This window comes from Brassica oleracea, chromosome C2, assembly GCF_000695525.1.
Source record: "Brassica oleracea var. oleracea cultivar TO1000 chromosome C2, BOL, whole genome shotgun sequence".
Taxonomy (NCBI): Eukaryota; Viridiplantae; Streptophyta; class Magnoliopsida; order Brassicales; family Brassicaceae; genus Brassica; species Brassica oleracea.
Window position 1 is genome coordinate 26351509 of NC_027749.1, and position 25832 is coordinate 26377340.

General features: G+C 39.1%; 6 protein-coding genes and 1 pseudogene across 6 annotated transcripts; 5 read left to right on the plus strand and 2 right to left on the minus strand.

The window, feature by feature from the left end:
* Positions 1 to 1065: 1065 nt before the first annotated feature.
* On the minus strand, positions 1066 to 3959 carry LOC106324880 (annotated as a pseudogene).
* Positions 3960 to 5052: 1093 nt separating this feature from the next.
* LOC106327532 (photosystem II 10 kDa polypeptide, chloroplastic-like) lies at positions 5053 to 6789 on the plus strand. The gene is made up of 4 exons (XM_013765693.1): positions 5053 to 5310; positions 5406 to 5464; positions 6125 to 6180; positions 6454 to 6789. The coding sequence occupies exons 1-4, from the start codon at positions 5157 to 5159 to the stop codon at positions 6599 to 6601; spliced, it is 417 nt and encodes a 138-aa protein (XP_013621147.1). The 5' UTR covers positions 5053 to 5156; the 3' UTR covers positions 6602 to 6789.
* On the minus strand, positions 6673 to 9484 carry LOC106327531 (DNA repair protein recA homolog 1, chloroplastic). Its single transcript, XM_013765692.1, has 12 exons — positions 9169 to 9484; positions 8745 to 8836; positions 8538 to 8613; positions 8259 to 8451; positions 8080 to 8165; positions 7876 to 8001; positions 7685 to 7789; positions 7562 to 7618; positions 7413 to 7475; positions 7241 to 7317; positions 7071 to 7143; positions 6673 to 6988 (listed from the first exon to the last, which is right to left on the minus strand). Exons 1-12 carry the CDS (start codon positions 9400 to 9402, stop codon positions 6860 to 6862), a joined length of 1311 nt encoding a protein of 436 aa, XP_013621146.1. The 5' UTR covers positions 9403 to 9484; the 3' UTR covers positions 6673 to 6859.
* Positions 9485 to 14315: 4831 nt separating this feature from the next.
* LOC106323860 (glutathione S-transferase T3-like) lies at positions 14316 to 14931 on the plus strand. The gene is made up of 2 exons (XM_013761913.1): positions 14316 to 14520; positions 14591 to 14931. Exons 1-2 carry the CDS (start codon positions 14316 to 14318, stop codon positions 14929 to 14931), a joined length of 546 nt encoding a protein of 181 aa, XP_013617367.1.
* A 254-nt stretch (positions 14932 to 15185) lies between these two features.
* On the plus strand, positions 15186 to 16397 carry LOC106323861 (putative nuclease HARBI1). Its single transcript, XM_013761914.1, has one exon. The coding sequence runs from the start codon at positions 15186 to 15188 to the stop codon at positions 16395 to 16397; it is 1212 nt and encodes a 403-aa protein (XP_013617368.1).
* Positions 16398 to 17187: 790 nt separating this feature from the next.
* Positions 17188 to 18350, plus strand: LOC106325999 (uncharacterized serine-rich protein C215.13-like). The gene has a single exon (XM_013764043.1). The coding sequence runs from the start codon at positions 17242 to 17244 to the stop codon at positions 18172 to 18174; it is 933 nt and encodes a 310-aa protein (XP_013619497.1). The 5' UTR covers positions 17188 to 17241; the 3' UTR covers positions 18175 to 18350.
* Positions 18351 to 20273: 1923 nt separating this feature from the next.
* LOC106323862 lies at positions 20274 to 21851 on the plus strand. The gene has a single exon (XM_013761915.1). It carries the CDS (start codon positions 20274 to 20276, stop codon positions 21849 to 21851), a length of 1578 nt encoding a protein of 525 aa, XP_013617369.1.
* The last annotated feature ends 3981 nt before the right edge of the window (positions 21852 to 25832 follow it).

Sequence of the window (25832 nt, forward strand, 5' to 3'; positions counted from 1 at the left end):
ATGTTTTCAGAATTCGAATTACCTTTAGGTTTTGAAGATTGTAGAACAAGACCACCAAGAGAACCTCGAGCTGGATGGGACGCGAGCTGGAACAAGCTGGAACGCGAGCTAGAACAAGCTAGAACGGACGCGAGCTGGAACGAAACGCGTCTGATCGGGAACGTGAGCTGTAGCTGTCCGGGATGTAAGCTGAGAACGGATGGAGCTGAGGCTGAGTTCGTCTAGTATCAGGAACACCTTAGGGCTGGGGCTGATCAGATGAACACGAGCTGGAACGCTTGCAAGAACAGATTAGGGTTCGTCGGGGTCAGATTAGGGTTCCAAAGCAAATCGGCGCACACTGTATCGGTGCGTGAGGGCGCGTCGGTGGTCAGATCGACAAACGGTTTGCATTGACTGATTCGTCTTGGCAAGAACTTCGATTTGATATCTTGATCGTTTTCTGGATCCTCACGGTTTGGGAGAACGACCTCTTTGAAATTCCGAGGTATATTGTTTTTGTTTAGGGTTTTAGGAGTTTGGTTTTAGGCTCTGGGTGTTAGAGGCTATAACGTGTTGTAAAACGAAGGTTTTAGGTCTGAATATTTCTGTGTTCTATTAATGAATAAGAGAACCCTTTATATAAGAGTTACATGAGAGATAAATGGAAATACATAAATGGAAAGATTACAAATTATAAACATAGATGAAATAGGAAAACTAGAAGAATGGAAAGTCTCTAGCCGACTTTCCCTCTCTTTCCATGCCGCAGCCGTCTCTCTCTCTAGAGTTTGAGCCGGTTATGGACATCCACCAATTGATTTATAACAGAAATAAGTTATTTAAAAAAAGACTAATAATTTGGTGCAGTGTAGAAAGGGTCTCAGCAGTTAACGACTTAACGTAGATTTTAATTGGTGACTGAGAAGTCTTTACAAAGAAAGATTGTTAAATATTTCAGTCTAGTCCCTGGCAAACTAACTATTGGTTTACTGAACCGGTAAAATCGGTTAATTATTTAAAACCGAATAGTTTCCTTTTAACGGAAACAAACAGAAAATAACTACCGAGTTACAGAGTGCCAAATACTTTAGGCACAGACTTCTTCGTCACCATTGGTCAACTGAAAAGTCTTTACAAAGAAAGATTGTGAAATAATATTTTAACAGTTGAAGTTGAATAGTTGATAGATTAGTGATTTGGTGCAATGTAGAAAGAGTCTCCGCAGTTAATGTGAGACTGCATCAGAGGATTCCATCTATCAAAAATTATCCTCCCACCACGCCCAATCCTCCCCTTAAACCGACTTGGAGGTTGACCAGTGGATGAATCAGGTGCTGGAGGAACGATCCCTGCAGCTGCCAGTTTCTCAGGAACCAGCGGTTTTGTGAACAGCATCACCGCTTCATTAGGATCCTAAAGGCAAAAACCAGTACAGTTGCTTGCTTTAGTGATCAAATTATAGCAAATAGACAGATAGGTGGTGTTGTAAAGGGAAGGTTTTTAACCAGTTTGTGAAGCCAATTGTGATGGGAGGAGTGTCGTCTTCTAACTTCTTGTTTTATGCCTCTGGGTTGAGATCCATTTGCGAAACGAGAGTTAGGGATAATGGGAGGTCTTGTGCGTACATGTGTGCTAGTGTAGTCATCTGAGTCCATCAACTCTTCGTCGCTTGAGCCATATTTGTAAGATGTTGTAGCTGGTTGAAATCCATGCTGAGCAAAGCTATCTTCTAACAGCTCTGTTTCATGCTGCAATCTCAAACTCAAATATCAGACAAAGCATCAATAAACAGACATAGACACGTTAAGGAGTAGTAGTAAGTAAGTACCCTGTGCTGGAGTTGCATCCTCTGGAGGCTAACCTCGCCATCCATGACATCCCTCTTCTTTTCTTCTCTCTATAGAATTAATAACATCGAATTAACAACTTTTGAGGAAGCCACCCTTTTGTTAAGATATGAAATGAAAGTTACATACAAGTCATATGAGACTTAAAATTGTCATAGAGAACACCTTAATGAGGGCCTCCAGAATGGTCTTTGCTTGGTCAAGATTGCGTCTAACCTGTAACAATATAATCCCAGAAGTTAAGTGCTCAGGTTTCAGGAAATTAAGACTGGTTCTCGAGCAAGAGAGCCTCTGGTTACCTGTCGAAGCTTTTCAAATGACTGCACATTGTTTTCTCTCCTCTGCATCTATAAGTAAAAAGTAAATCCCTTATCAGTGTTTTTCTTTCTCTAGTTGTGTTAAGATAACAGCCTACCCTTCTTGTGTGGAGTCTGTGAGCTTTCTCTCTTGGCCTAAACACATTGTAGGGATTCGTGTCATTCACCGGTGGAGGAGGCTATTCCAAGCAAATAAGCACAAGTTTAAAACCATTCTAACATGGGACTTGATTGTTTCAACCCTATATAATGGTACAAACCTGTAAACGCCGCAAGACAGGCTTCTGCCATCTTTTGCGCTAAGTTCACATAAAAAAAGAAAGAAAAAGAGAATGAAACATTTGCATTAGTCTTGTAGCCAAACGTGCTATGGATGTTTAACTGGTTTGTGATCTGAAAAGTAACAGTACTCCAATCACAAGGATTATGCATATAATTCAGGAATCCAAAGATTTGTAAAACAAAGTTCATCTCACGCCGTCAAAACTGATTTTTAAAGTTATCATGAACCTATGCAACACAACATCTGTATCAAGAAAACTCATAATAACCAAAGGATGCCAGATAAGGCTCAAACCTTGTCTTTCCAGTAGTTGAAGATAGCCTGAAAGACTCCATAATTAATTGACAGTGATTGCAGGGCCTGTGATAAGAAGACAACAACGCTTCTGTATGAATGTAGGTTCCAAGAACAGAAGATATGAAACAAAATAGAAGTAAAGGTATATATACCTCAATAGCAGCATCAAACTGCAAAAGCACATGAACCGGAGAACCAAGGGGAGGTGTGATAACACCAGCTCTTTCCCTCGTTTTGTGATCCAACACCTCTAGCTTAAAAATAATGGTCTCAAGCCTGTATATAGAAGAACATGATACAGTCAGTTTTGAGTATATAAAGCCAAGTGATCCATCTAAGATGACAAGAGTATACACTACAGAACACGATAGTCAGATGGGTTACTTTACATTTCAGGTGAGAGCTCCTTGTTATCCTTATAAAAATCATAAAGCCAGTCATCATCCTCGTTGTCAAAGATCATACTCCACGAATTCTCCAAGCTCAGACCGAGCTGCAAAAATATAAACACAGACTTAAAGCACCTTCATCGCAAGAATAGAAAATTCAAAGCAGAGGTTAATGGGTACCTCCTCTTGCACGGAGATAAGAAGCAGGTTGACCAAAAGTGGCTAAATAATCCCTTTCATATGTATCCACAACAAAAAACTGAGGTGTTGGTATCTCTGAAGCCAGCTTCTTGCTAGGCACTGGATGCACCTGCTAATAGAACCATAATACATTACTAACAAATGATTGAAAAGAGAAGTTTCAGGAACAGACCTCATTCTCAACATCTACAGAAGAAGAAGAAGCTATACGCAGGAGATGAGAGTTTCTAGTGGTGGAAGTCGGAGTGTCGTCGTCTTCCAAGTCTTTGAACGATTTTAGAATGGGAAGCTTCTTGTGAATGTCTAGTGGCCGTGGCCGGAAAGAAAGCCTACTCATTTCACCTTCTTCCTCCCCACGGTTCTACTTACAGAGAGATAGAGATAGCTCTATAGATGTAGAGGAAGACTACAAAGGAGTCTCCTTTACACGAAGAGACAAAGGATTGAAGCAATTGGGCGAGGATTTAAGGGCTAGTGTTTTTGAATTTTAGGACGAGGATGAGAAAGGGATCAAATTTTCGAATCTCTTGCTCGTCGTTGTATAATCCCAATTTCTAGGGTTTTACTGCCGGGGAAAATTGCGGCGGTGCTAGAAAAGGAAACTCGTACTCGAAGAAGAGAGGAAAGCGTTAAGGAAATTAAACAAAAAAAAAAGATAAAATATCAAGGTTCGGTAACATACAAGGAGGGAAAACTTACGGGTTCGATTTCTCAGCTTTTATTTTCCCCAAAACATATTTAATTATAAGGGAAATTATTTCTTACGAACAAAAAATTACACTTATTTTCTTGTTTTTTAAAACAAAAAAAAAATAAATTTTCAGTTTAAAAATAAATAAATTTATTACATTACTATCAGTTTAAATAATTAATCATATAATAATGTATTTATAATTAAATTTTAATTTAGATTTAATGTGTAAAAATATAAAATCTATTATTTGAAAACTGAAAGAATATTAACGTCGTACATTTCTTTTCTTCTGAGTTTATTTTCATCAAATGAACGGCAATTAATTGTACACAATTTCTTGGGGGCATTTTCATCGTAAGAAACGCACATATTCTTTAATTTTTTTTTTTACTTGAATAAGTTTTGGTTTCTTGTCAATTACTCAAAGAAGTTTACAACACTGAAAAATAAGTAAACAAACAAAAACTCACAGCTTTCCATATGCAGAAAGACCTCTAAAAACATGCCCTTCAGGGCTTTGCATTCACTTGCAGTGAATCCGGTTTTAAGCTATAGAGTTTTGAATCAAGTGGATGTCTTCGCCATTGTTTTCTTGCTCGCCTAGCTAGAAAGGGCTCCAGCTTTTTCTACGTTTAGAGGTCACAGAAGAGACCAGAAGCAAAATAGCCTCTGTTGAAGCCATAGCTCAAACTCTTCTTCCTCCTCATCCATCATCTCCACATCTAAATCCCAAGGGAACCTACTTGAGTTTAATCTATGTGTTGTCTTTTCTTAACCCAACCATGTTCACATGAAAGCTTGGTCTATGCGTGTTTCGGTCTACACAACATTCCCTATATTAATAAAACTCAAATCATGTTTATTGTTTACTCAATCATCTCCACATCAGGTAATTCACGAAATGAGCCTTTAGATATTTACTAAACATCAAAGTAAACTAAATTTTACAGGGGTTTAAAATGAAAATTTTGAAAATACTGACAATCCAACGTAGCAAAACTGATGAAGAATATTAAGATAACATATCCAGTCCAAAGCCACACAACATCCGCCACGTGTCATAACCACAATCACTTATCGCAGTTCTATCTCCTCGCATATTACAAGACCACACACAAGCACTTGGCGAGAAACAGAAGAGAAGAAATGGCTGCTTCAGTGATGCTATCATCGGTGACGTTGAAACCGGCGGGTTTCACGGTGGAGAAGATGTCAGCGAGAGGATTGCCGTCGCTCACAAGAACTTCATTCAAAATCGTCGCGAGCGGTGTCAAGAAGATCAAGACCGACAAGCCCTTTGGTCCGTTTATAAAATATAACACACCAGACTCTCTACCTTTATACACACGCTACCGTCATGTTATAGCTTATTCCGTTTGATCATTTTCTCTGTAGGAGTTAACGGCAGCATGGACTTGAGGGACGGCGTCGACGCCTCCGGCAGAAAGGGAAAGGTTAGGGATAAATAACAAATGTGTTTTTTAGCGGGGTTATTGGTCGTTGTATTTTAATGGATTTGAAAATCCGAACTAAATCTAGTGTTATTGGTTCTATGATTTTAAAATCTTTATTAAAATCATGTGTTATTGGTTTAATGATTCATAAATTCTATATCAAATCAAGTGTTATTCAATCGTACGGATTTACTAATATATTTGATTTTATAATGGATTTGAATGGATTTGTTTGGATTTTTTAGTTAAAAATACAGACTCAAATCCGAGGGAAAACCTCCGGATTTGTATATTTTACTTGGATTTATAAATACTGTAAGGATTTCTAAATCAATCAAAATATACTCCCTCCGTTCCTAAAAGATCCATATTATAGTTTTTTCACACTTATTAAGAAAACATTTAAAATTGTATTTTCTAATACATTGTTTTCCTTAATTAGCTATTTTCAATAACTTTTAACCAATGAAATTTTATTAAACATAATTGTATTTTTTGAAAAGTACAATTTTTCATTAATTAATGTCTTGAAAATATAAAAAATGTATCTTTTTAAAACAAATTTTTTTCTAAAAAATGAATCTATAAGGAACAGAGGGAGTATAAACCAATAACACCTACTTCAGTTTATTCACTAAAACGATGTCGTGTTGTTCTCAGGGATACGGTGTTTACAAGTTCGTTGACAAGTATGGAGCTAACGTCGATGGATACAGGTGAATATATAAATAATCTCCGTCAATATTCGAGTAATAGCTAGGCAGTGATAGGTTGATTATGTACTCTCTTTTTTTTTTGTGAAACACTTTGATTGATTATGTACTTACAGAGGATTAATGTTTAGACGGACGCCTAAAACCGAATTATTGAACGCCGGTTTGAAAAAAATTGTTTAGTTCAAACCTGATTTGCGGCTATTTAGAACATTTAACACTTTGACATGTATGTCATAATAGGTTGTTGACAAAGTGATGTTTGGGGTTTTACAGTCCTATCTACAACGAGGAGGAGTGGTCACCAGGTGGTGATGTGTACAAGGGAGGAGTCACTGGATTGGCTATTTGGGCGGTAACACTCGCCGGAATTCTCGCCGGAGGAGCTCTTCTTGTGTACAACACAAGTGCTTTGGCTCAGTAAAAAATCTTCAAAACATCATCATGTTTCTCTACATGTTTTGTGTTTATTGTTTCTCTTCTCTGTAATGCTACTTTGAATTTTATAAAGAACTCTAGTAGCGTTTGTGTAATACCCATCTTTCAGAGATCTCGGTGTACAAAAACAAGAAGTTGAATACAGTTTTATAGACTGAACTCATTTGGAGATGATACTTGAAAATGAGAGATGATTAGATGAACATGAGTGTTGTTGATTCGAACATTTTGGTGTAGAACTCAGTCATTGGAACTCGTCAAGAGCGTCTTCTTCTTCCTCTTCATCATCACGTGAAACCGAGGATGAGCTGCTGCTGCTAAACAAAGGAGTTGATCGATGTACTTCTCCATCTAACATCAACAATCTCACTCTCTGCAAGGAGAAGGAATCAATGCAAAAAAAAAAAAAAAAGCTTATATCGACATATTGGGGGATGTTAACGGAGGAAGCAAACCTTCTCAATCTCGTCTTGAAGAGAAGGGTTCTCCCTTAAATGCTGCAGTGCTTTCTCTCTTCCTTGCCCGAGCCTGAAAAGATAGAGAGAGAGAGAGAGAGACCCAACACAAACACATATCACATCATCTGTATCCACTTTGAGATTTTCAGTAATGAATCCATCCAGACCTTTGGTCTTCATAGCTGTACCAAGAACCCTTCTTCACCACAACCTCCATAATCTCAGCACAATCAAGAACACATCCCTACAGGATTTTAGGTTTTAACTTTTAAGTTAAAAAGACAAAGGAAAAACGTCTTAGGCATTGTCAGTCAGAGACATGATGATGATGCATAATACCAGTTTACTGACTCCCTCCCCGAACATAATCTCAAACTCGGCTTGCTTATACGGTCTTGAAACCTGTAAACAGAAAAGAGAAAAAGGCAAATTCACTACTTCTCTTTATAATTTAACTTGACATGTTATCCCTTCATTCACACACTAACCTTGCTCTTCTGCACTCTTACACGAGCCCGAAGACCAATATCTTCATCCCCTTTGCTCTTTAAAATATGAGTAAATGAGTTAACAGTTTCAAAACGAACCAAACCACAATTTTAAATGCTTACAGATTTGATCTTCCCTGCAGAACGAATCTCTAGCCGGACCGACGCAAAGAACTTCAACGCAATTCCTCCGCTAGTCACCTCTGGATTCCCATAGTACACACCAATCTTCATAAGCATGAGAGAACACAACGTTAGTTCAAGAAGAACACAACTACATAGAAGGTGGAGTGATTAGTGTTATCAGTAATTACCTTGTATCTAATTTGGTTTAGGAAAATAAGAGTACAACCAGCTTTAGAGGCGTTTCCTGACATTTTACGAAGAGCTTGACTCATAAGACGAGCTTGTAACCCCATTTGCTGCATCCCAATCTCACCCTAAGCATGAAACAAATTCAATTCAGAAAAAAAGTTAAGAAGTTACATGTGAGAAAGAAAGACATGATGATATCATACTTCAATCTCGGCACGTGGAGTAAGTGCTGAGACAGAATCAACACATATAAGGTCAACTGCACCAGAACGACACATACGGTCTGCAACTGTGCAGAGTAATGAAGAAAGGAAACAAGTTAGTTTTTACATGAAGATAAGGTTCAAAACACGAGATTTAAGAATGTTTTGGGATTACTTACTTTCTAAAGCCATCTCGCCATTGTCTGGCTGACACACTATGAGATTTTCAACATCAACACCTAATGCTTTAGAGTATGATGGATCAAAGGCATGCTCTGCATCAACAAGCATCGCATTGCCTCCAAGCTTCTGCACTTCAGAAATTGCATGGAGTGCTAGTGTGGTCTTGCCACTACTTTCTGGTCCATATATCTGCAGTATCCATCCGATTATAAATAAACCAATTAATCAACTTTTATGAATAAAAACATTCCTTTGCTCTCAGAAAATGCATATACCTCGACTACTCGACCCTTTGGCAGGCCTCCACCTAAGGCAAGATCAAGCGTCAATACACCACTCGGAAAAGTCTCCCTGCAAACATTACACAATCATATTATCTTTTCTAAACAACAATTTCAAATCAAGGTGTGTAGTAGTGCCATGGTATTGGACTTAATGTATCAAGAAAGACACTATCAACAGAGGGAGGGATTCATTCTCACACTAAAGCTCCACCAGCACTCCCCAACCTTGTTACACTTCCTTTACCAAAAGAACCGTTAATGTCATTCATTGCTGCCTCTAAAGCCTTTTGCTGTAAACAAGAAGCGAAGAAACACACAAAAAGCTAGTAAGACAAAAAGAACTCAAACACAACGAGAGTGGACTCAGAAACAATGCAAGAGACAGCTGAATAAGATAAATGAAAGTCCATTTTTTTTCACTCTGGAAAACTCTATCTTGTCTGAATTAATTACCCATGTCCAAAGGTCAGCACTTTCAGACCACAATTGTAATAAAATGTAAATAACCTTCCGAAAGGTTATGACTTTTCAGCTGAAAGAGATAATTATCATCAATGGAGACACAAACCTAATGGGCCTGCTGTTTACACTGAATCTAAAGAAAGAGGGAGAAGGAAGTTACACGGTCGAGGAAGCGTGAATCGGAGTCGGGAGAGAGAGAGCCGTTGATTCTGTCATCGAATTCTGAAGGAATGCTCTGTGAGGTTTTCTTGGCGACGTTAACGGTGGCCGGGGAGTAGAAGCGGCGGGAGTAGTAGGAGGAGACACGGTGCGGAGGAGAATAGGAACATGCTTTGAGAGGATTGAAGAAAGGAATTAGCTTTAGAGACAACACAACAAGGCATGAAGAATCCATTTTTCTGGGTTAAAGCAGAGAGTCCAAAAGACAGCAGCCGAAGAAGAAGAAGAACTTATATATTTCAAGACTTTACAAATAGATTAATAATTCTTAGTTTTCGTCAGTTTTATCGATTTTTAGATCAAAAAAAAAGATTTAGTTGTTTTTTTGAGAAATTTGGCCTCATGTCTACAGCAACAGGAAAAAATAAGATTTTACCATAGGAGCTCTTACTATACGATATTGTGCATATTTGATATTGTGCATATTTTATGTATAATTCCTAAAATATCCCACTTTGCACATGAAAAATTGTAGGGTCCACTATCTCTTTAATTTTCAATAACTTTTGAAAATTTTGTAAATGACTTCAATTTCCTACCAAAATATCCGGTTGGATCGAAGAACATAATAATCTATTTCATCAATTTCGAAGTCATCCCACTCTGAATTACATGCACTTAAATTGTTTTTTCTTTGTTTTTGTTTTTGCATATCCTGTTTATGAGTTTAAGAAGATATATAGTCAAATAATTGATTGAATTGGAGAAGATAAACAGTAGTTTTGTATAATATATTATTCTATTTATAATCATAGTATAGTATATTACGATTTTCTTCCTTTTCTTTGGCAAATTATATCTCTTTCGACATTTTTTTCTAGTAGCTTCATTGTGTTTTCCTTTAGCACCATCGCAACTAATCACTATCCTTGAATCAGATGTTGGTTTGCAATCGAGAAGCAGATCAATTCTCTCTGTTAGTGTGTTCAATTCTATATTGTTGTAACAAATAAAATAGAATGCAAAGTCATGAAAATGTTAAAAATTACATTGAAATGGCTCGTCTGTTTAAAGTTTTCTAAAGATAAAAAATTATATATATTGCACACAATTTCTTTTAATGACCAATCTATTTATATAAAGAATATATATTTATTCTCGCATAAATTATTGTAAATATTATATTATCTTATTCTATTTTATTGTCAAAGTATAGTATAGTACAATATTTATTTTTTTTCTTTTGTTTCTATTCTGCATTTTCTTCTCCACTCTTTTCTTCTCTTAGCTTCTTGTCCTGCTTCGTTGCTTCCTCACTATTTTTTCTCTCTCAGCAACAATGTAAATAATTTTTTTTCCTAACATAATCTGTATTATGGTTATTGTTATCTATAAAATAATTGTTCAATACTATTTATTTAATATAACAGTATAGTATCATGTTAATTATACAGATTATATCTAACTCCGTCATTTTTTTTCTTCATTTCCCTCGAGCATATCATTGTCACCACCGCTACTACTGATTGTTTCATCGCCGCCGTCATTTTCTCTTCTGCCACGGTCACCACTCGTCATATCTCTTCCACCTCTAGTGTATGTTCTTTTCTCCTACCATCTATTTTTCTCCTTTACTTTACATAGCAACAACAACATTCCTTCATCCGTTACTCTTATTAATATTTTTATTTTTACCGTTATCAGTTACAAAAATTATCTAAAAAGATAAACAAAATTGTATTTTTTGTTTTATTCTATTATAATTGGTAGCATAAGAAATTTGGTAAATGCTCGGGTGAGTTTCTGTTTTCACTCACATGTACATTGTATAGTCTAGAATAGTATTGCTGATGTGGTGTTTTGTTCACGTTTCTATCTGTGTCTCTTCTTTACCATGTTTGTTTGTATTAGTACTTAGACTATATTATATGGTTTATAGTATAATATACTTAGTTCTGTTGGTTACACATGTGATGCGCATATACTCACGCAGACACGAGTAAGAGGAGAAAAATGTCAAGGTTTGGGCCAAATTGTGACATCTATTGGATGTCACTGTTCAATGACTATATTTTTAATTTTTTGAGCTCTTATAAATATTGAGCAAATTCACCCTTGTTTTTAATTAATTTTTATTAATGTGTTTTTTGTCGGCTTATTAATGCGTTTTATTGGCAAGTATCAAGTTTAAAAATATAAGTGACAAAATAAATAAACTATTAAAATAATTTATAATATAAACAAAAATATGTATTTATTTTTAAATATATGTGATGAACTTAAAAAAAATAATAAATACATATGAAATATAATAATTAAAATTATAGCAAGCATATCAATCAGCCAATGAGAAAGAGCTAAATTTGAGTTTCTTTTTAGACAAAAGATTATAAAAGAAACAAATGACTTGATCTGATCTGATCTTCTTAAGCCTTTTGATATTGGCACTGTTTTTTGTCAAGAGTGAAGAGCAAAGCTCAACACTTTAATCAACTATCTCCTGCATTTTATTGAATCCCCTAATATTTTCCATGACAATGCAAACCCAAAAGTCCAGCATCTTCTTCTAAGCTGCTCTCAACTTTCTCCACTCTCACTCCAGTCTGCCACTGAATGAGTGATGTTATATTCAAAATTTGTGAAGTTAAATCTATTCTTGAAGCAACCAGAAAGGTACTCTAATGGATTTATTGATGAAAAGCTTAGCTATTAAGAGAAATAAATTCATTTTAACTAGCTGTAGATTCATCATTTCACTAGGAGTTGCTTTCAGTAGCAGTCTGGATCCACAGCTGCAATATCCCATAATGATGCAAATCAATAGAGCATTCAAATTGGCTACACCAGATGTAGAAATCATTGAATCGACATGAACTCTACCTCAGAAAGTGATGAGACAAACTATGTACCTTCATGTTATTTCCTTTAAATTCATGTGAAAAAACAAACACTTTTGATCAGTGTCATGTGCATACGGATATATTATCTGCAACCAAAAGGACAACGATTAAACCATGTATGTAGGTCTTGAGTCCATCCTGAAATGGACACAACATCAGAAAAGGAGAGACACGCACACGTTGCACCACTCAATAGTCATTTTAAATGTGTATACATGCAGAGAAAGTAAGTAAAACTAGTGTTTAAAATCGGTTTAATTTGAATTATTTTTTACGATTTTGATAAATGGTGTCTAGTAGTGTTTGCTTAGGTACTAATCCACTACTGCTTAACAGTTTCCTGAATATCGTGTAAAACACAGAACAATCCGTAACTCTAAGACCAGCTCCATCGCTGGCTTTTAAGAAGTTTATAGCTCAACCTCTTACGCGGTGTAGATTAGAATATTAATATTATGTTGTGTTTTTGGTAGAGGCACCTCTTAATTAAAGTTTTTTAGAGGTTAGTCCTAAACGATGTGGCAAGCTGTAACTGGTTCTCCCTTTGCTCTAGTCTCGTTTGGTTAAAAAAATACTATCATTTTACGCAAGAGAAAGAAAAAAAAAACCTCTGAGGGAAATTTTCTGCGATTCGGCGATCGTCATTGCTATAAGGTAAATCGATTTCTGCATGCTTAATCCGAGTTGTTTAGGGTTCGATTTATGGATTTCTACTTGTTCCATGCTGTTTTCCTCTCACATTTGTGGTCGATTTTGGGTTTAAAATCGATTTGGGGATCGATTTGAAATTAGGGTTTTCGTTAGGGTTCGAAGACGATTTGGGATACGATTTTTGTTTCCGATTTGGGGGTTTTAGAGATCGATTTCGGGTTTAAAATCAAGTTAGGGTTCGAAACTTCTAAATTTGTTGTTTCTGATTGTCGTTGTGTTCTTGTTTGCTTATGTCAACTTGTTTTCTTATGTTATTAATTCAAGCAACTAAAAATGAGTTTCCTCCTAGTTGTTCGCTTATGAGACTGATTTAATTACATTTTGAAGATCATGGATCCTAATGAAGAGAGGAGATCTATGAAGGCGCAAAAGGCCCTCTTCGATAGTCTACATTTTGTAACTGACTCGATGCAAGGAATTCAAGAACGGTGTGTATGTGGGAAACGCTTAGTGCGCGGGAGAGCTCCAGCAGAAGTCTTTGATTACCTACCCGGGAAGAGGTTCTTCACCTGCAAGGAGTACAAAGTAAGTGAACTACCTGTTCTATTTCTGTCTGTCTAGGGTTCTTACAAAATTTAATCATACTTGTTATATTTCTGTAGGATGATGGTTAAGATTTTAAGTTAAAATTCGAAAATAAATTTGAATTTATTTGAAGAATTAAGTTTAAGTTTGATTTTTTTTTTTTTTTTGAATTTAGATTTTAGATTTAAAGTTATGAGTTTAGAATAAAGGTTTGAGTATAGGGTTTGGGGGTTAAAGGTTTAGGGTATTGGGATTCAAGATTAATTATTGAAAAAGAAATAGTTTTTGAGCTTATATTTAATATTTGAGGTTAAATTTAAGATTTGATATTAAAATAGTTAGATTTTGAAGTTATGTTTAAAGTTTAGGGTTTAAAACTTGTTTAGGGTTTAGAGATTTAAAAAGGCAAAGATAGCGTTTTTAATAATGCGCTATTAAAAATACTCTATCATAGCGTTTTTAAATATACAGCTCTATCATAGCGTTTCTAAATATACAAACACTATCTAAAACTAACGGGTATGTCAACCATAGCAGAAATGCAAAAAACGTTATCCTTCACTGCTATCAAAGCCCATTTTTCTTGTAGTGCTTGCATCAGTAACTTCATAGTTTTAGAACTCTCTCTATTTCGACTTCATTTCAAACTTTCAAGCTTTTTAACATTAACTTTTTATTTCATTTCAAACTTTATAGTTTGAACTAGTTTAAATCCAAAGTTAGCTGATTTGAACTATTTTTAAATCCAAATTTATCTGAGTCTTATTAATACAGATTTGACTGGTTTTAATTGTTTCTGAATTGGTAGCTAAAACTTTAGTGGTTAAATGAAAATCTTCCTAACTGCATTGAGTTGATAGGTCTTTAAAGCTCTATGTGAACTTTCCAAGGATGGTGGTTAGGATTAGGTTAGATAGTACATACATCATTTAAGCAAGAACACTACTTAAATTGACCTAAACACACAGACTAACCAAACACATAAACTAACCAAAACCCACAAACTTAGAAAATGGCATCGTATTGTCCAGGGTTTGTTAGCCTATTAACAAGCCAAACCGGAGAATCTAGCACTCCAGAGTTTGTGAACCTCTCAGGTTCTCAATCCATAGACATGGACTCACCTGATCTTCCAGCTTTTAGCAACCACTCTGCAAAAGCATCTACTGTCAAGGAGAGGAGGAAATGGTCTCCGAAGGAGGATGTTATTCTCATAAGTTCTTGGCTCAACACCAGCAAGGATCCAATAGTAGGGAATGAGAAAAAGTGTGGAACTTTTTGGAAAAGGATCCGGGATTACTACAATTCAAGTGGGTCAGTGCAAGCAAAGGTGGGGAAGGCTTAATGACCTAGCCTGCAAATTCTGTGGTTCCTATGATGCGGCTTTGAGGGACCAATCAAGCGGTGAGAATGACAATGATGTTATGAAGAAAGCACTAGACATGTTCTTCAATGACTATGGTTGTAAGTTCACTCTAGAGCATGCTTGGAGAGAGCTTAGGCATGACCAGAAATGGTGCTCTATGTATCAAGCTAAGGATGGTGGTAAAGAGAAGCGGAAGAGTGTTGGTGGTGCTGTTGAAGGCGAAGAGGAGGTTACTGGTGCTATTTTATCAATCTCTATATAAACCTATGTCATTCGGCTATCTCTATTTATACTTGTCTTTGTTTATCATCTTTATGCTATTTTATCATCCATTTGTTCTTTCCTTTCTTTAAACAAAGTATTTAAACTTGTCTTTCTTTATCATCTTTAAAAAGTACTCTTCCAAAATAATCATCCACTCCATTTCATTTGCCAACCATGGCATCCTCATCCAACGACCATGAAGAAAATTTAGAAAATTTATTTGAAGATTATTTTGAACAACAAATCAAAGTGATGTACAACAACATAGTCGAGTATCAACCTACATTGCCGAGGAGACGAGCATACATAGAAAGAAACCGCGAGGAAGGACACAACCGTTTATGGAAAGACTATTTCAGTGCGGAGCCGACATATCCACCTCACTATTTTAGGCGCCGCTTCCGAATGAACCGGGCATTATTCACGGGGATTGTTAATCGCCTCTCCAATGAAATTCCTTATTTTCAACATAGAAGAGATGCAGTAGGACGGTATGGGCTATATCCACTACAAAAATGTACTGCATCGATTCATATGTTGGCTTATGGTTGTGCAGGTGACATGGTTGATGAATATCTCCGCATGGGTGAGACCACTGCCTTATTGTGTTTGGAAAAATTTACTCAAGAAATCATACATTTATATGGAGAGGAGTATCTACGAAGACCTACACCAGAGGATCTTCAACGACTACTTGATATCAGAGAGGTACGCGGTTTTCCTGGGATGATAGGAAGCATTGACTGTATGCATTGGGAGTGGAAATATTGTCCACACTCTTGGAAAGGACAGTACTGTCGTGGTTCTGGCAAGCCGACAATTGTCCTAGAGGCTGTAGCACCGCAAGATCTGTGGATATGGCACGCGTTTTTTGGACCACCAGGTACCTTGAACGATATTAATGTCCTTGATCGGTCTCCGATTTTTGATGACATTTTACAAGGTCGAGCTCCAAGAGTTGAGTTCATCGTCAACGGTCACAAATACCATAGGGCATACTACCTCACCGACGGTATATATCCAAAGTGGCCTACCTTTATCCAATCCATCTCTATTCCTCAAGGTCCTAAGGCGGAGTTATTTGCAGAACGTCAAGAAGCCGCCAGAAAAGATGTCGAGCGGGCTTTCGGAGTCTTGCAAGCTCGTTTTGCAATTGTTAGAAACCCAGCTCTTCTTTGGGACAAGGAAAAAATCAGCAACATTATCAGAGCATGTATCATACTACACAATATGATAGTGGAAGACGAACGCGATGGATACACTCAATTTGATACATCTATATTCGTAGAAGGAGAAACAAACAGAAGTCCAGAGGTGGATTTCTCGTTCTCTACAAACATGCCTACGAATCTCGGTAATATGCTTGCCATTCGGAGTGAACTTCGCGACCAAAGGATACATGAACGATTGAAGACCGATTTAATTGAGAATTTATTTGCAAAATTTGGTCATCAACAATCATAATTATTGTATGTTTAATATTTGTTTTTCAATAAATATAATTTTATTTTCCATAAATTTAATAATATTATTTTATTTCTAAAAGCCCCACTTTGAAGTTCACCAATAGACACCCAAAAAAGTGAAAGTCCTTAACTTTTCAAAATTAGTTAAAATCATTTAAAAAAATTGATAAAAACCACACTTAGGGGTTCACTAACGAAGTTGCTCTAAAGAAACATGCGTGGCCTTAGTGTGCAAATACCAGTTGCAATCTTTAAAATCAGAAGGAAAAAAAAACTCAAAACGTTATACCATTTCTTTTAATCAAAGCAATTTTTTTTGATCAAAATCAAAGCAATTAACATCTAGTTATGGAGGTAATACTAGAAAGACAAGATCCTACTAAATCAAGAAGAGATGAGAGCAAAACCTAACTCGGCTGCAAAGAAAGCAGTTAATACCTAAGCTAACTGTCAAAACGATTCCTAACAGATCCTATTTTTCCTAATTTGGCGCATTTATTATTATTCTGATCCCTTGTATCACGTGATCTTCTATACCGATGATTTCGTGCTTTATTCTAACTTCCAAATTTATAAGATAATGATGTTTTATAGAAATTTTTCATTGCATGTAAGATATAAAAAGATACTAATACTTTTTTGTAATAAAACAAACGAAAGAGTATTAAGGTAACTAAAAAGTTGAATTAATGAAACAAAATCAACCTAATCGAGAGTGACATGCACGCGCCATCAGGCTAGTATATTTACTAGTCTGTTTTCTCGAAAAACAAACTCCAAATCAAACACTCTCTCTGTACTTTAGATCTGGCACGGCGATACTGTTTTCTTGAACGCCGGTGATGGCTTCCACTTGCGTCAACAATGTGACTGTCTCTGCTTACGGATGTTTCAACGCTCGGAGCTCTGGATCCGCCGCGTCGTTGGAGATGAAGAAGCTGATTCCTCCGGAGGAAGAGTTCGAGTTCAGAACTGAGGTTCCTGTCGGAATGCTTCCCGCCGACGAGCTTTTCTCTAACGGTAAACTCGTGACGACGGCGGTGGTGGAAGTTGAGACGGAGGAGGGTAGCTTGGTTTCTTCTCCCAAGGCGCCACGGTGTTCGAGTAAGTGGAGAGAGCTGTTAGGGCTGAAACGGTTCTCTCAAAACAGCAAGGCTGCGGCGTCGTTTAAGCAGTTTTTAAACCGGAGCTCCAAAACGTCGTCGTCTTCTTCTGATGCTTCTTCGATAATCAGTCTTCCTCTCCTCTCCGACATCGAATCTCTCTCCGTCTCCTCTTCTTCACGTATGTCCCTCTCTTCTTCTTCCTCCTCCTCGGACACCCCGAGGAGGCTATCGCTCGACGCAGAGAGACTCAACCACCTCGCTAACCAAAACATCACGGCCAACCCGTTCGCTCCCGCTCGGCCGAGGATGAGGTTAGTGAAGCAGCCTCGTGATAGAGAAGAAACATGTAGCGACAGTCCGAGGCTAAACTCGTCGGGGAAGATCGTGTTTCAGAGCCTTGAACGAAGCTCAAGCAGCCCGCGCGGAGGAGGGTATAGAAACAGAGGAGTGGAGAGATCGTACAGTGTAAACCTGAGCGTGGCTCCTGTTCTTAACGTTCCCGTTTGTTCAGTCAGAGGTGGTTCTGTAATATTTAGCCACTTCTTCTCTTCAGCTTCGTCTCAACACAATAAAACAGGGAATGGCTCTAACCACAGAGCGTTGTTGACTCATCATCAGCACGGTGGTATTAGTAGAGGCCGTAACTCAACAGATCGAGTAGCTAGCTAGCTAGCTAGTAGTATTAGTCCATCTACTTTTAGTACTGTGTAGTTTGCTTATTGGGGTTTGAGAGTTAAGAGAGAGTCAAGTTGACGCGTTAAGCTAAAGGAATAAATGCGCGTGGGATATAAGGAAACAGATGCTCAGTAACTGCTGTATCTTACGCTCTCCTCACGTTGAAGCTTACTTTTCTTTTTGGCTCAACTTCATACTTTCGATTACCAAGTCATGATACAATAAACTTGACCACAAGAGACTTTAACCACTAATGCATTGAGTTGGTCTAGTACCACTCTAGCTCACTTGATTGGAACTAACGTTACCTAACCTAGACTCAATGCATTTTGGACCACAGTGAGAATGAAACCAATCTACGACTCGGACTGATCCATCTCTTTAACCACACCTAAATTGACCTCATGGTACAACAACATTTACTAACCCAAAGATAATATCTACACCCGAGTACAATTGAAACAAACTAAGGGAACCTAATAATCGGCAATGAAGTCCTTGTCCCATTAGCATCCCCACCAAAAGGTGCAACATCGAGCTTAGATTGTCTCCCCGGTTTTCAATACTGAGACCCTCAGCCTAAAATCGGACACAAGGTCCGAACTGAAAGACAGGTTTCAGCTGAAACAAAGCAGGAGCCATAGCCGAGAATCCAAGCTTCCAGAGAAGCAGAGCTCGTACCACCGGTTTACAAGCAACTTTCCCGGTGCTGGGATGTAGAGCCGCCGCCACGAACCGTCGCTAGGTTAGACCTCCGGTTGACCACTCCATCAGTGTAACCCAAAGCGCGTGTGATCCCCGAGAACCGGAAGACCATCATCTGTTCACTTGCCGCCATATCTCTCCCTTACATGGCTCACCGCCGCTTGGAGGTATAGATCCATGGTGGAGGAGTCGTCTTTTGAAGCCACGCGCCGTCGCTGAGGCGGATTCGCCAGAGATCTGAAAAAGGGAAAATTAGATCCCGCTCCTCCGAAACCCTAAAAGCCGACCTTCGTCTTCACTGCCATCTCGTTTGCTTCGTCGCCGCTCCAAAGTGCACCAAAACTCACCACCTTCGGTCTCGATGAAACCTTTGGGTGAGTTCCCTGAACCCAGAGACAACGAGCATGTCAGCAAAGGTCTGCCGGTGAGGAGGAAAGCAAAAGAAAAAAAGGAAGGGGAGAACGGAAACGCCTCCGGCGTCGGTATAACCGAGCCGGAGCTAGGGTTTTCACCAGTAGCTTAGAGAGAGGTTAGAGCTTTTGTTTAAGAGAGAGGCAACTTTTTTTCCACGTTGAAGTTTACTTAAGCTGTCTCTTTCATCGCCATTTTTTTTAAAAAACAATTCTAGATATTATTAATAGGGAAAATTGGGAAAAAGAGACACTTTCAACTTTTGTTTGTCAAAATAAGACTTTTGATATTTTTGGTCATTTTGGACAGGTTTTACCCTTCTGTAATGGAAAAAATAGTAAACTAAGTTTTAAAAATATAAAAAAATATGTAAATCATTGTAAACATTAGTATGACTATTTATATGTTTAAATTTTATTTTAACAATAGTGGAATCATGTATTTTTTATGTTCTAGGAGAGATATTATATTCATTCTACTCATCTACTTATTCTAGAAATCGGATAATAAGTATTACACACAGATTTATCCTGGATACAGAATACAAATAAAACTTTCTTAAATATTCTATGCTAGCTAGATTTCGTCAGGTGATATTCTAACAAGATATCTTTACTCTACTTAAAGTTATTTTACAAGTTCTAACTTCGACTCTGTGAAATACCTTTTTTTTAATGTATCATAACCCTTTCTGCCTTTTACGTTATCAAATGCGTAAGGAAGAATAAACCTCTCACCCTCTCTTCAGCGCTCTGATATACGTACATTACATATTATAGGTAAATCACGAAAAATATTGAAACTTCCATATTTCAATAAATATATTTCCTAAATCTAAACCAAATCTACCCTAAATCTCTCATATTATCTTCTCTCCCACGTTTTTCTCCTCCCACCCCACGATCTTTCTCTCCTTCGTTCTTAGTTTCTCTCTCTTGTTCATCGACATAACCATCTCTTCTATCTATCAATAAAACATGGTTCTAATCTATGTTAAATCTGGTGAATGGATCTCAAGTTGCGGTGATCAGTGGAGTTTCTTGGCAGACAAAACAAGGGGTGGTCGAATGGTAACATTAAAAACTACTACTTTGTTGAAGCAGCTCAAGATCATCGTGTGTGAGGATTATGGGGTCGACCATATGCTCGTTAATGCCGAGTTCAGTTATGAGATGGTGAATCAAAGAGGAAATCCTCCCATTATTATCAGCAATGATCGACAAGTGTCTAATTTTGTGAGCTACACGAAGAAGAGTTCGTTTACAACCTTGTGTGTCACGTTGTCTGCTACTGGTACAAAAGAAAAGGAACGATTCAATATCGATTTGAATAAGGAGCCGTTTGACTCAAGCAATTTTGAGGATGAAGAAGTTCCTGAAACAAATCAAGGAGACTTTGCCATACCGTCAAAAGAGTCGACTGATAAAACGAAGAATCATGTCGCTAAAGATGGTTTCGGTGATGCTGTTTTAAGGAGTGAAAACAATGGAGAGCGTGAAAACAACGGCCAATCTGGAAGCATAGATTTCGTGAAGAAGGATCAAATTTTCAGAAGTAAACGTGTTCTGAAAGAAACAATGAAAATTTGGGCAATGAAGAATAATTATGATTACATTGTTCTCAAATCAACGAGAAAATGGTGGTATATTCGATGCAAGGATAAACTGTGCAACTGGACTCTGCGTGCGGAATGTTTGGATGGGTCTACATACTTCATGATCAACAAGTGTGTGGGAATACATTCATGTGCTCCTTCGATGAAAAGCAAATTCGGAAAAATGGCATCGGCAAGAACAATTGGGAAGCTGATACAACATCGATTTGATGATGCCAATGATGGCCCAAAAGCAAATGACATCATTCAGTTCATGAGACTGGAGCATAGTTGCGAGATTACTTATTGGCAAGCTTGGGAAGCTCGTGACTATGCAATTGCAGCGGCTCAAGGTAAACCAGATGAAAGTTATGCTAAAATACCAAAATATTTGCATATGATTAAAGAAGCTAATTGTGGTACCCACACGCACTATGAAACAACTGAGGATGGGAGATTCATGTATCTATTTATGTCGTTTGGGCAATCAGTTCTAGGTTTCTACAATGCAATGCGTAGGGTGATTGTTGTTGATGGAACTTTTCTGAAAAATAAATACAAAGGAGTGCTACTTGTTGCTACAGCTGTAGATGGTAACTCCAATTTGTATCTGATTGCTTTTGGAGTTGTTGATTCAGAGACTGAGGATTCATGGGAGTGGTTCTTAAGACAGTTGAAAGTGGTTATTGCTGATTGTAAAGATTTAGCTTTTGTATCAGATAGGGCTGTGTCAATAGCTAAAGCGCTTGTGACTGTTTACCCTCGTTCAAGACATGGAATTTGCATTCACCACTTGTTGACCAATGTGGTAAAAAATTTCAAGACAAAGGGGTTGTCTGCCTTGGTCGAGAAGGCTTCGCGAGCATATAGGTTCTCTGAATTTCAAGAACGTTTCACCAAAATTGTTGAAATGTGTCATGCGCTTGGAAGATATCTACAGGAGGCTGATGTGAGAAAATGAGCTCGTTCTATCTTCCCTGGAGCCAGGTATGACATTAGGACCAATAACCCTGCAGAGTCCATAAATTCAGTTCTGAGATCACCTAGACAATATCCAGTTATTCCTTTGCTGGATAGTATAAGAGAAATGTTGACCCGATGGTTCTATGAGCGTCGCATGTTAAGCTCGAAGCATATTGATCCTTTAACTGTTAAGGTGGAGAAAAAAATTGATAGGAGAATTGTGAAGGCAAAAGGGTTTCATGTTGACAAGGTTGACAACTACATATCACTTGTTAAAGGAGACAAATATGATTGTTGTTGGGGTCAAAATCGGTCACGACGGATTCAATATCTGAAAGTCCGTAAAAATCGGCATGAACGTTTTTTACGAGAAATAAATCTTCGAAAAAGATTTATTTTTACGAAGAATCTTGCGTAGAAAACGCATTCACGAGACATCGGACAAGAGCTCGAAAAAGGTCTCTACGTGGCGACCGAGCTCAAGCCAAGCTCGGTCGCTACGTAGCGACCGAGCGTCCGTTCCGCTCGGTCGCTACGTAGCGACCTAGCGCCCTAGAGTCCGTTCCGCTCGGTCGCTACGTAGCGACCTAGCGACCTAGAGTCCGTTCCGCTCGGTCGCTACGTAGCGACCTAGCGTCCGTTCCGCTTTTCCGCTCGGTCGCTACGTAGCGACCTAGCGACCTAGAGTCCGTTCCGCTCGGTCGCTACGTAGCGACCTAGCGACCTAGAGTCCGTTCCGCTCGGTCGCTACGTAGCGACCTAGCGACCTAGAGTCCGTTCCGCTCGGTCGCTACGTAGCGACCTAGCGACCTAGAGTCCGTTCCGCTCGGTCGCTACGTAGCGACCTAGCGACCTAGAGTCCGTTCCGCTCGGTCGCTACGTAGCGACCTAGCGACCTAGAGTCCGTTCCGCTCGGTCGCTACGTAGCGACCTAGCGACCTAGAGTCCGTTCCGCTCGGTCGCTACGTAGCGACCTAGCGACCTAGAGTCCGTTCCGCTCGGTCGCTACGTAGCGACCTAGCGTCCGTTCCGCTTTGTCGCTACGTAGCGACCGAGCTCGAGCCAAGCCCGGTCACTACGTAGCGACCGAGCTCGAGCCAAGCTCGGTCGCTACGTAGCGACTGAGCGTCCGTTCCGGTCGGTCGCTACATAGCGACTGAGTTCGAGCCAAGCTCGGTCGCTACGTAGCGACCGAGCGTCTGTTCCGCTTGGTCGCTACGTAGCGACCGAGCTCGAAGCCAAGCTCGGTCGCTACGTAGCGACCGAGCTCGAAGCCAAGCTCGGTCGCTACGTAGCAACCGAGCTCCCCCAAAACGTCGATACGACACAAATCCATGCATTCTCGTCTACTCTTTAAATGCTATCTCCCGTAGACGGTGGCTAAATCATTCTATGTTTCCCGTCACGCGAAGTCATCAGTCAAACTTTACGATAGAAACTGCGGGAAGTTTGCTTTTATCGAAAAAACCGTAATAAACGTTTCGGGCCAAAGACGACCCAAAGAGACCTAAGACAAAGCTCGAAGCCCACTTACGATTTCTTAACAAAAAGCCCATAAGCCGTATGATGGTTTATGCTTGATTCGTAATGCAAGATAAATGTCAAGTTTCCGCGGATAAATGTGAAGTTTCCGAAGATAATCACGAAGATCGCGGAAACGGAATATCTCCATTTTTAAGCTATGACGGTTTAAGGGCAGAAGGAGAAAAGCGTAAACCGGCCTAGGAGCAAATATATAAGGATTCCTAGGAGAGAGGCACGAGGGACAACTTTTTAGACTCGGAACTCTCAGCACTTAGAAACTCTGAAGCATTATTCTCGATATGCTCTGTTTCCATGACTGGCACCCGATTACCAGATGAACGTGCATAAGCAGTTCAATCTCTTGGTTCACTCTTGAACTACGTTCGGTTTGATCCTCGAAAGGGGTATGTAGGCAGCCTTTCATAAGGTTTAGTCCGAAATCAATCAAAAACCTTTTCTGTATTTTCTTCGTCTTTTGTTATCGAGTTGTGAGTCAACTAGGTTTGAGCTTTTAGGCCGCTAGAACTAGGTTACTCGCTGACAGCCTTTGCGGCCAAATCTTTTATGATCTCTTGTAATGATCGCAACGCTCTCACGCGGACTCGAAATAAGATCTACTGTTTTCTCTAAACTCGTTTGTTATCTTTTCATGATTTCCGCATATATTTGGTCACTTGCCGTTGGCTCTCGCAGAGATCCGGGACCTCTGGGAAATTAGGGTTTTCTTAGTTTCTTAATTTAAACGGAAATCGACAGTGCGAATTTTTGTTCCCACAGTTTGGCGCTAGAAGGAGGGGAGGTACGGATTACGCTAACTCATAGCCGCAAAACGCTTGATCAAAACAATGTCTGGAAATACGAAAGAGAAAATTGCAGTTCGCAACAACGCTGGTAAGAAACCTCTAGCCGCCACTGCGCCTATGCAAACGCCACAGTTCTTGAGAAAATCGAAAACCTTGCTGCGACTTTTTGCCACAGGAAGTGCAATGAAACGAGCTCGCGATTTCTCTTTTTAAACATACCAGGGAAACGGTAAATCTTATCAAACTCCTTTAGTTTGACTCATTACCGAACAAAAGAAATCTCAATGCGTAAGGGTTTTACCAAAACACGTTTTCCGAAAACATTTCGGAAGGGTAAAACTTGTTCTCCCAAAAACCGCAGAAAACCCCTAGGTTAATCGCAGAAAAAGGAAGCGCAACAAATCTATTACACAGCTCGGTCGCTACGTAGCGACTGAGCAAGCACACAGCTCGGTTTCTACGTAGCGACCAATCTCAAGCCAAGCTCGGTCGCTACGTAGCGACCGAGCACGCACACAGCTCGGTCACGACGTAGCGACCGAGCTCCAGCCAAGCTCGGTCGCTATGTAGCGACCGAGCACGCACACAGCTCGGTCACTACGTAGCGACCGAGCACGCACACAGCTCGGTCGCTACGTAGCGGCCGAGCACGCACACAGCTCAGTCGCTACGTAACGACCGAGCTAAAGCCAACTCTCCACTCGCTACGTAGCGACCTGTCAGGCCTAAAAAGGGGTCCTCCTCTGCGTTCTCTTTTGAATCCTCATCGTAATGCTTTTCGTTTCGTCTCAATCGGAGTTTCCGTTGAGATTTTATGTCGAAAACAAGTAGGACTCTTCTTGGCTTGCTTCCACTCGCTACGTAGCGACCTGTCAGACCTCCACTCGGTACATAGCAACCTTTTCAGGCCTCCGAAAACCACTCTTTTGCGTTCTACTTTGAATCCTCATCGAAACGCTTTTCGTTTCTTCTCAATCGGAGTTTCCGTTGAGATTTTATGTCGAAAACAAGTAGGACTCTTCTTGGCTTACTTCTACTCGCTACATAACGACCTGTGAGACCTCCAGCTCGCTACATAGTGACCTGTCAAGCCTCAAAAAGCTCCTCCTTTGTGTTCTCTTTTGAATCCCGATCAAAACGCTTTTTGTTTCGTCTCAATCGGAGTTTCCGTTGAGATTTTACGACGAAAACAAGTAAGACTCGTCTAAACTCCTTCGCTTACTCCTACTCGCCCTTACCTCCATCTTTGTGTTCTCCTTCAAATCTCGATCGAAACGTCTGTTTTTTTCGTCTCGATTGGAGTTACCATTGAAACTTTACGATAAAAAAAAACCCGCAAAGACTAGTTTTCTCGCATGGATTCAGATTAATCGTATAATACGGTAACAGTTAACTTAGCAACTTAGCCACCTCAACAATAAGATTACGTTGAACCATTTTATTGACTTCGTACCAGTCAAGTTCGGAAGATAAATGTCAAGTTTCAAAGGATAAACACCAATATCAAAAAAGGCGAACATACACAAGAAGAGGAAGGGGGAAATGAGCAAGCAAAACCGAGAAGAGGCAAAACTGCATCTTCGAGAGAACTAAGGTATTTGCGACTTGAAATTTTTGAAATCAGACTTGGAGTTTTCGTAGGAAATTACTAA

What these genes read in the sequence shown, in the direction of transcription:
- LOC106327532 (XM_013765693.1), top strand. Translation starts at nt 5,157, where the DNA reads ATGGCTGCTTCAGTGATGCTATCATCGGTGACGTTGAAACCGGCGGGT. An exon ending in CAAGACCGACAAGCCCTTTG is followed by an intron (nt 5,311 to 5,405) that starts GTCCGTTTATAA and finishes TTTTCTCTGTAG; the next exon opens with GAGTTAACGGCAGCATGGAC. An exon ending in CCTCCGGCAGAAAGGGAAAG is followed by an intron (nt 5,465 to 6,124) that starts GTTAGGGATAAA and finishes TGTTGTTCTCAG; the next exon opens with GGATACGGTGTTTACAAGTT.
- LOC106327531 (XM_013765692.1), bottom strand. Translation starts at nt 9,402, where the DNA reads ATGGATTCTTCATGCCTTGTTGTGTTGTCTCTAAAGCTAATTCCTTTC. An exon ending in TAAGAGTGCAGAAGAGCAAG is followed by an intron (nt 7,476 to 7,561) that starts GTTAGTGTGTGA and finishes TTCTGTTTACAG; the next exon opens with GTTTCAAGACCGTATAAGCA. An exon ending in TACAGCTATGAAGACCAAAG is followed by an intron (nt 7,144 to 7,240) that starts GTCTGGATGGAT and finishes CTATCTTTTCAG; the next exon opens with GCTCGGGCAAGGAAGAGAGA.
- LOC106323860 (XM_013761913.1), top strand. Translation starts at nt 14,316, where the DNA reads ATGGCATCGTATTGTCCAGGGTTTGTTAGCCTATTAACAAGCCAAACC. An exon ending in GGAGGATGTTATTCTCATAA is followed by an intron (nt 14,521 to 14,590) that starts GTTCTTGGCTCA and finishes TTTTTGGAAAAG; the next exon opens with GATCCGGGATTACTACAATT.
- LOC106323861 (XM_013761914.1), top strand. Translation starts at nt 15,186, where the DNA reads ATGTACAACAACATAGTCGAGTATCAACCTACATTGCCGAGGAGACGA.
- LOC106325999 (XM_013764043.1), top strand. Translation starts at nt 17,242, where the DNA reads ATGGCTTCCACTTGCGTCAACAATGTGACTGTCTCTGCTTACGGATGT.
- LOC106323862 (XM_013761915.1), top strand. Translation starts at nt 20,274, where the DNA reads ATGGTTCTAATCTATGTTAAATCTGGTGAATGGATCTCAAGTTGCGGT.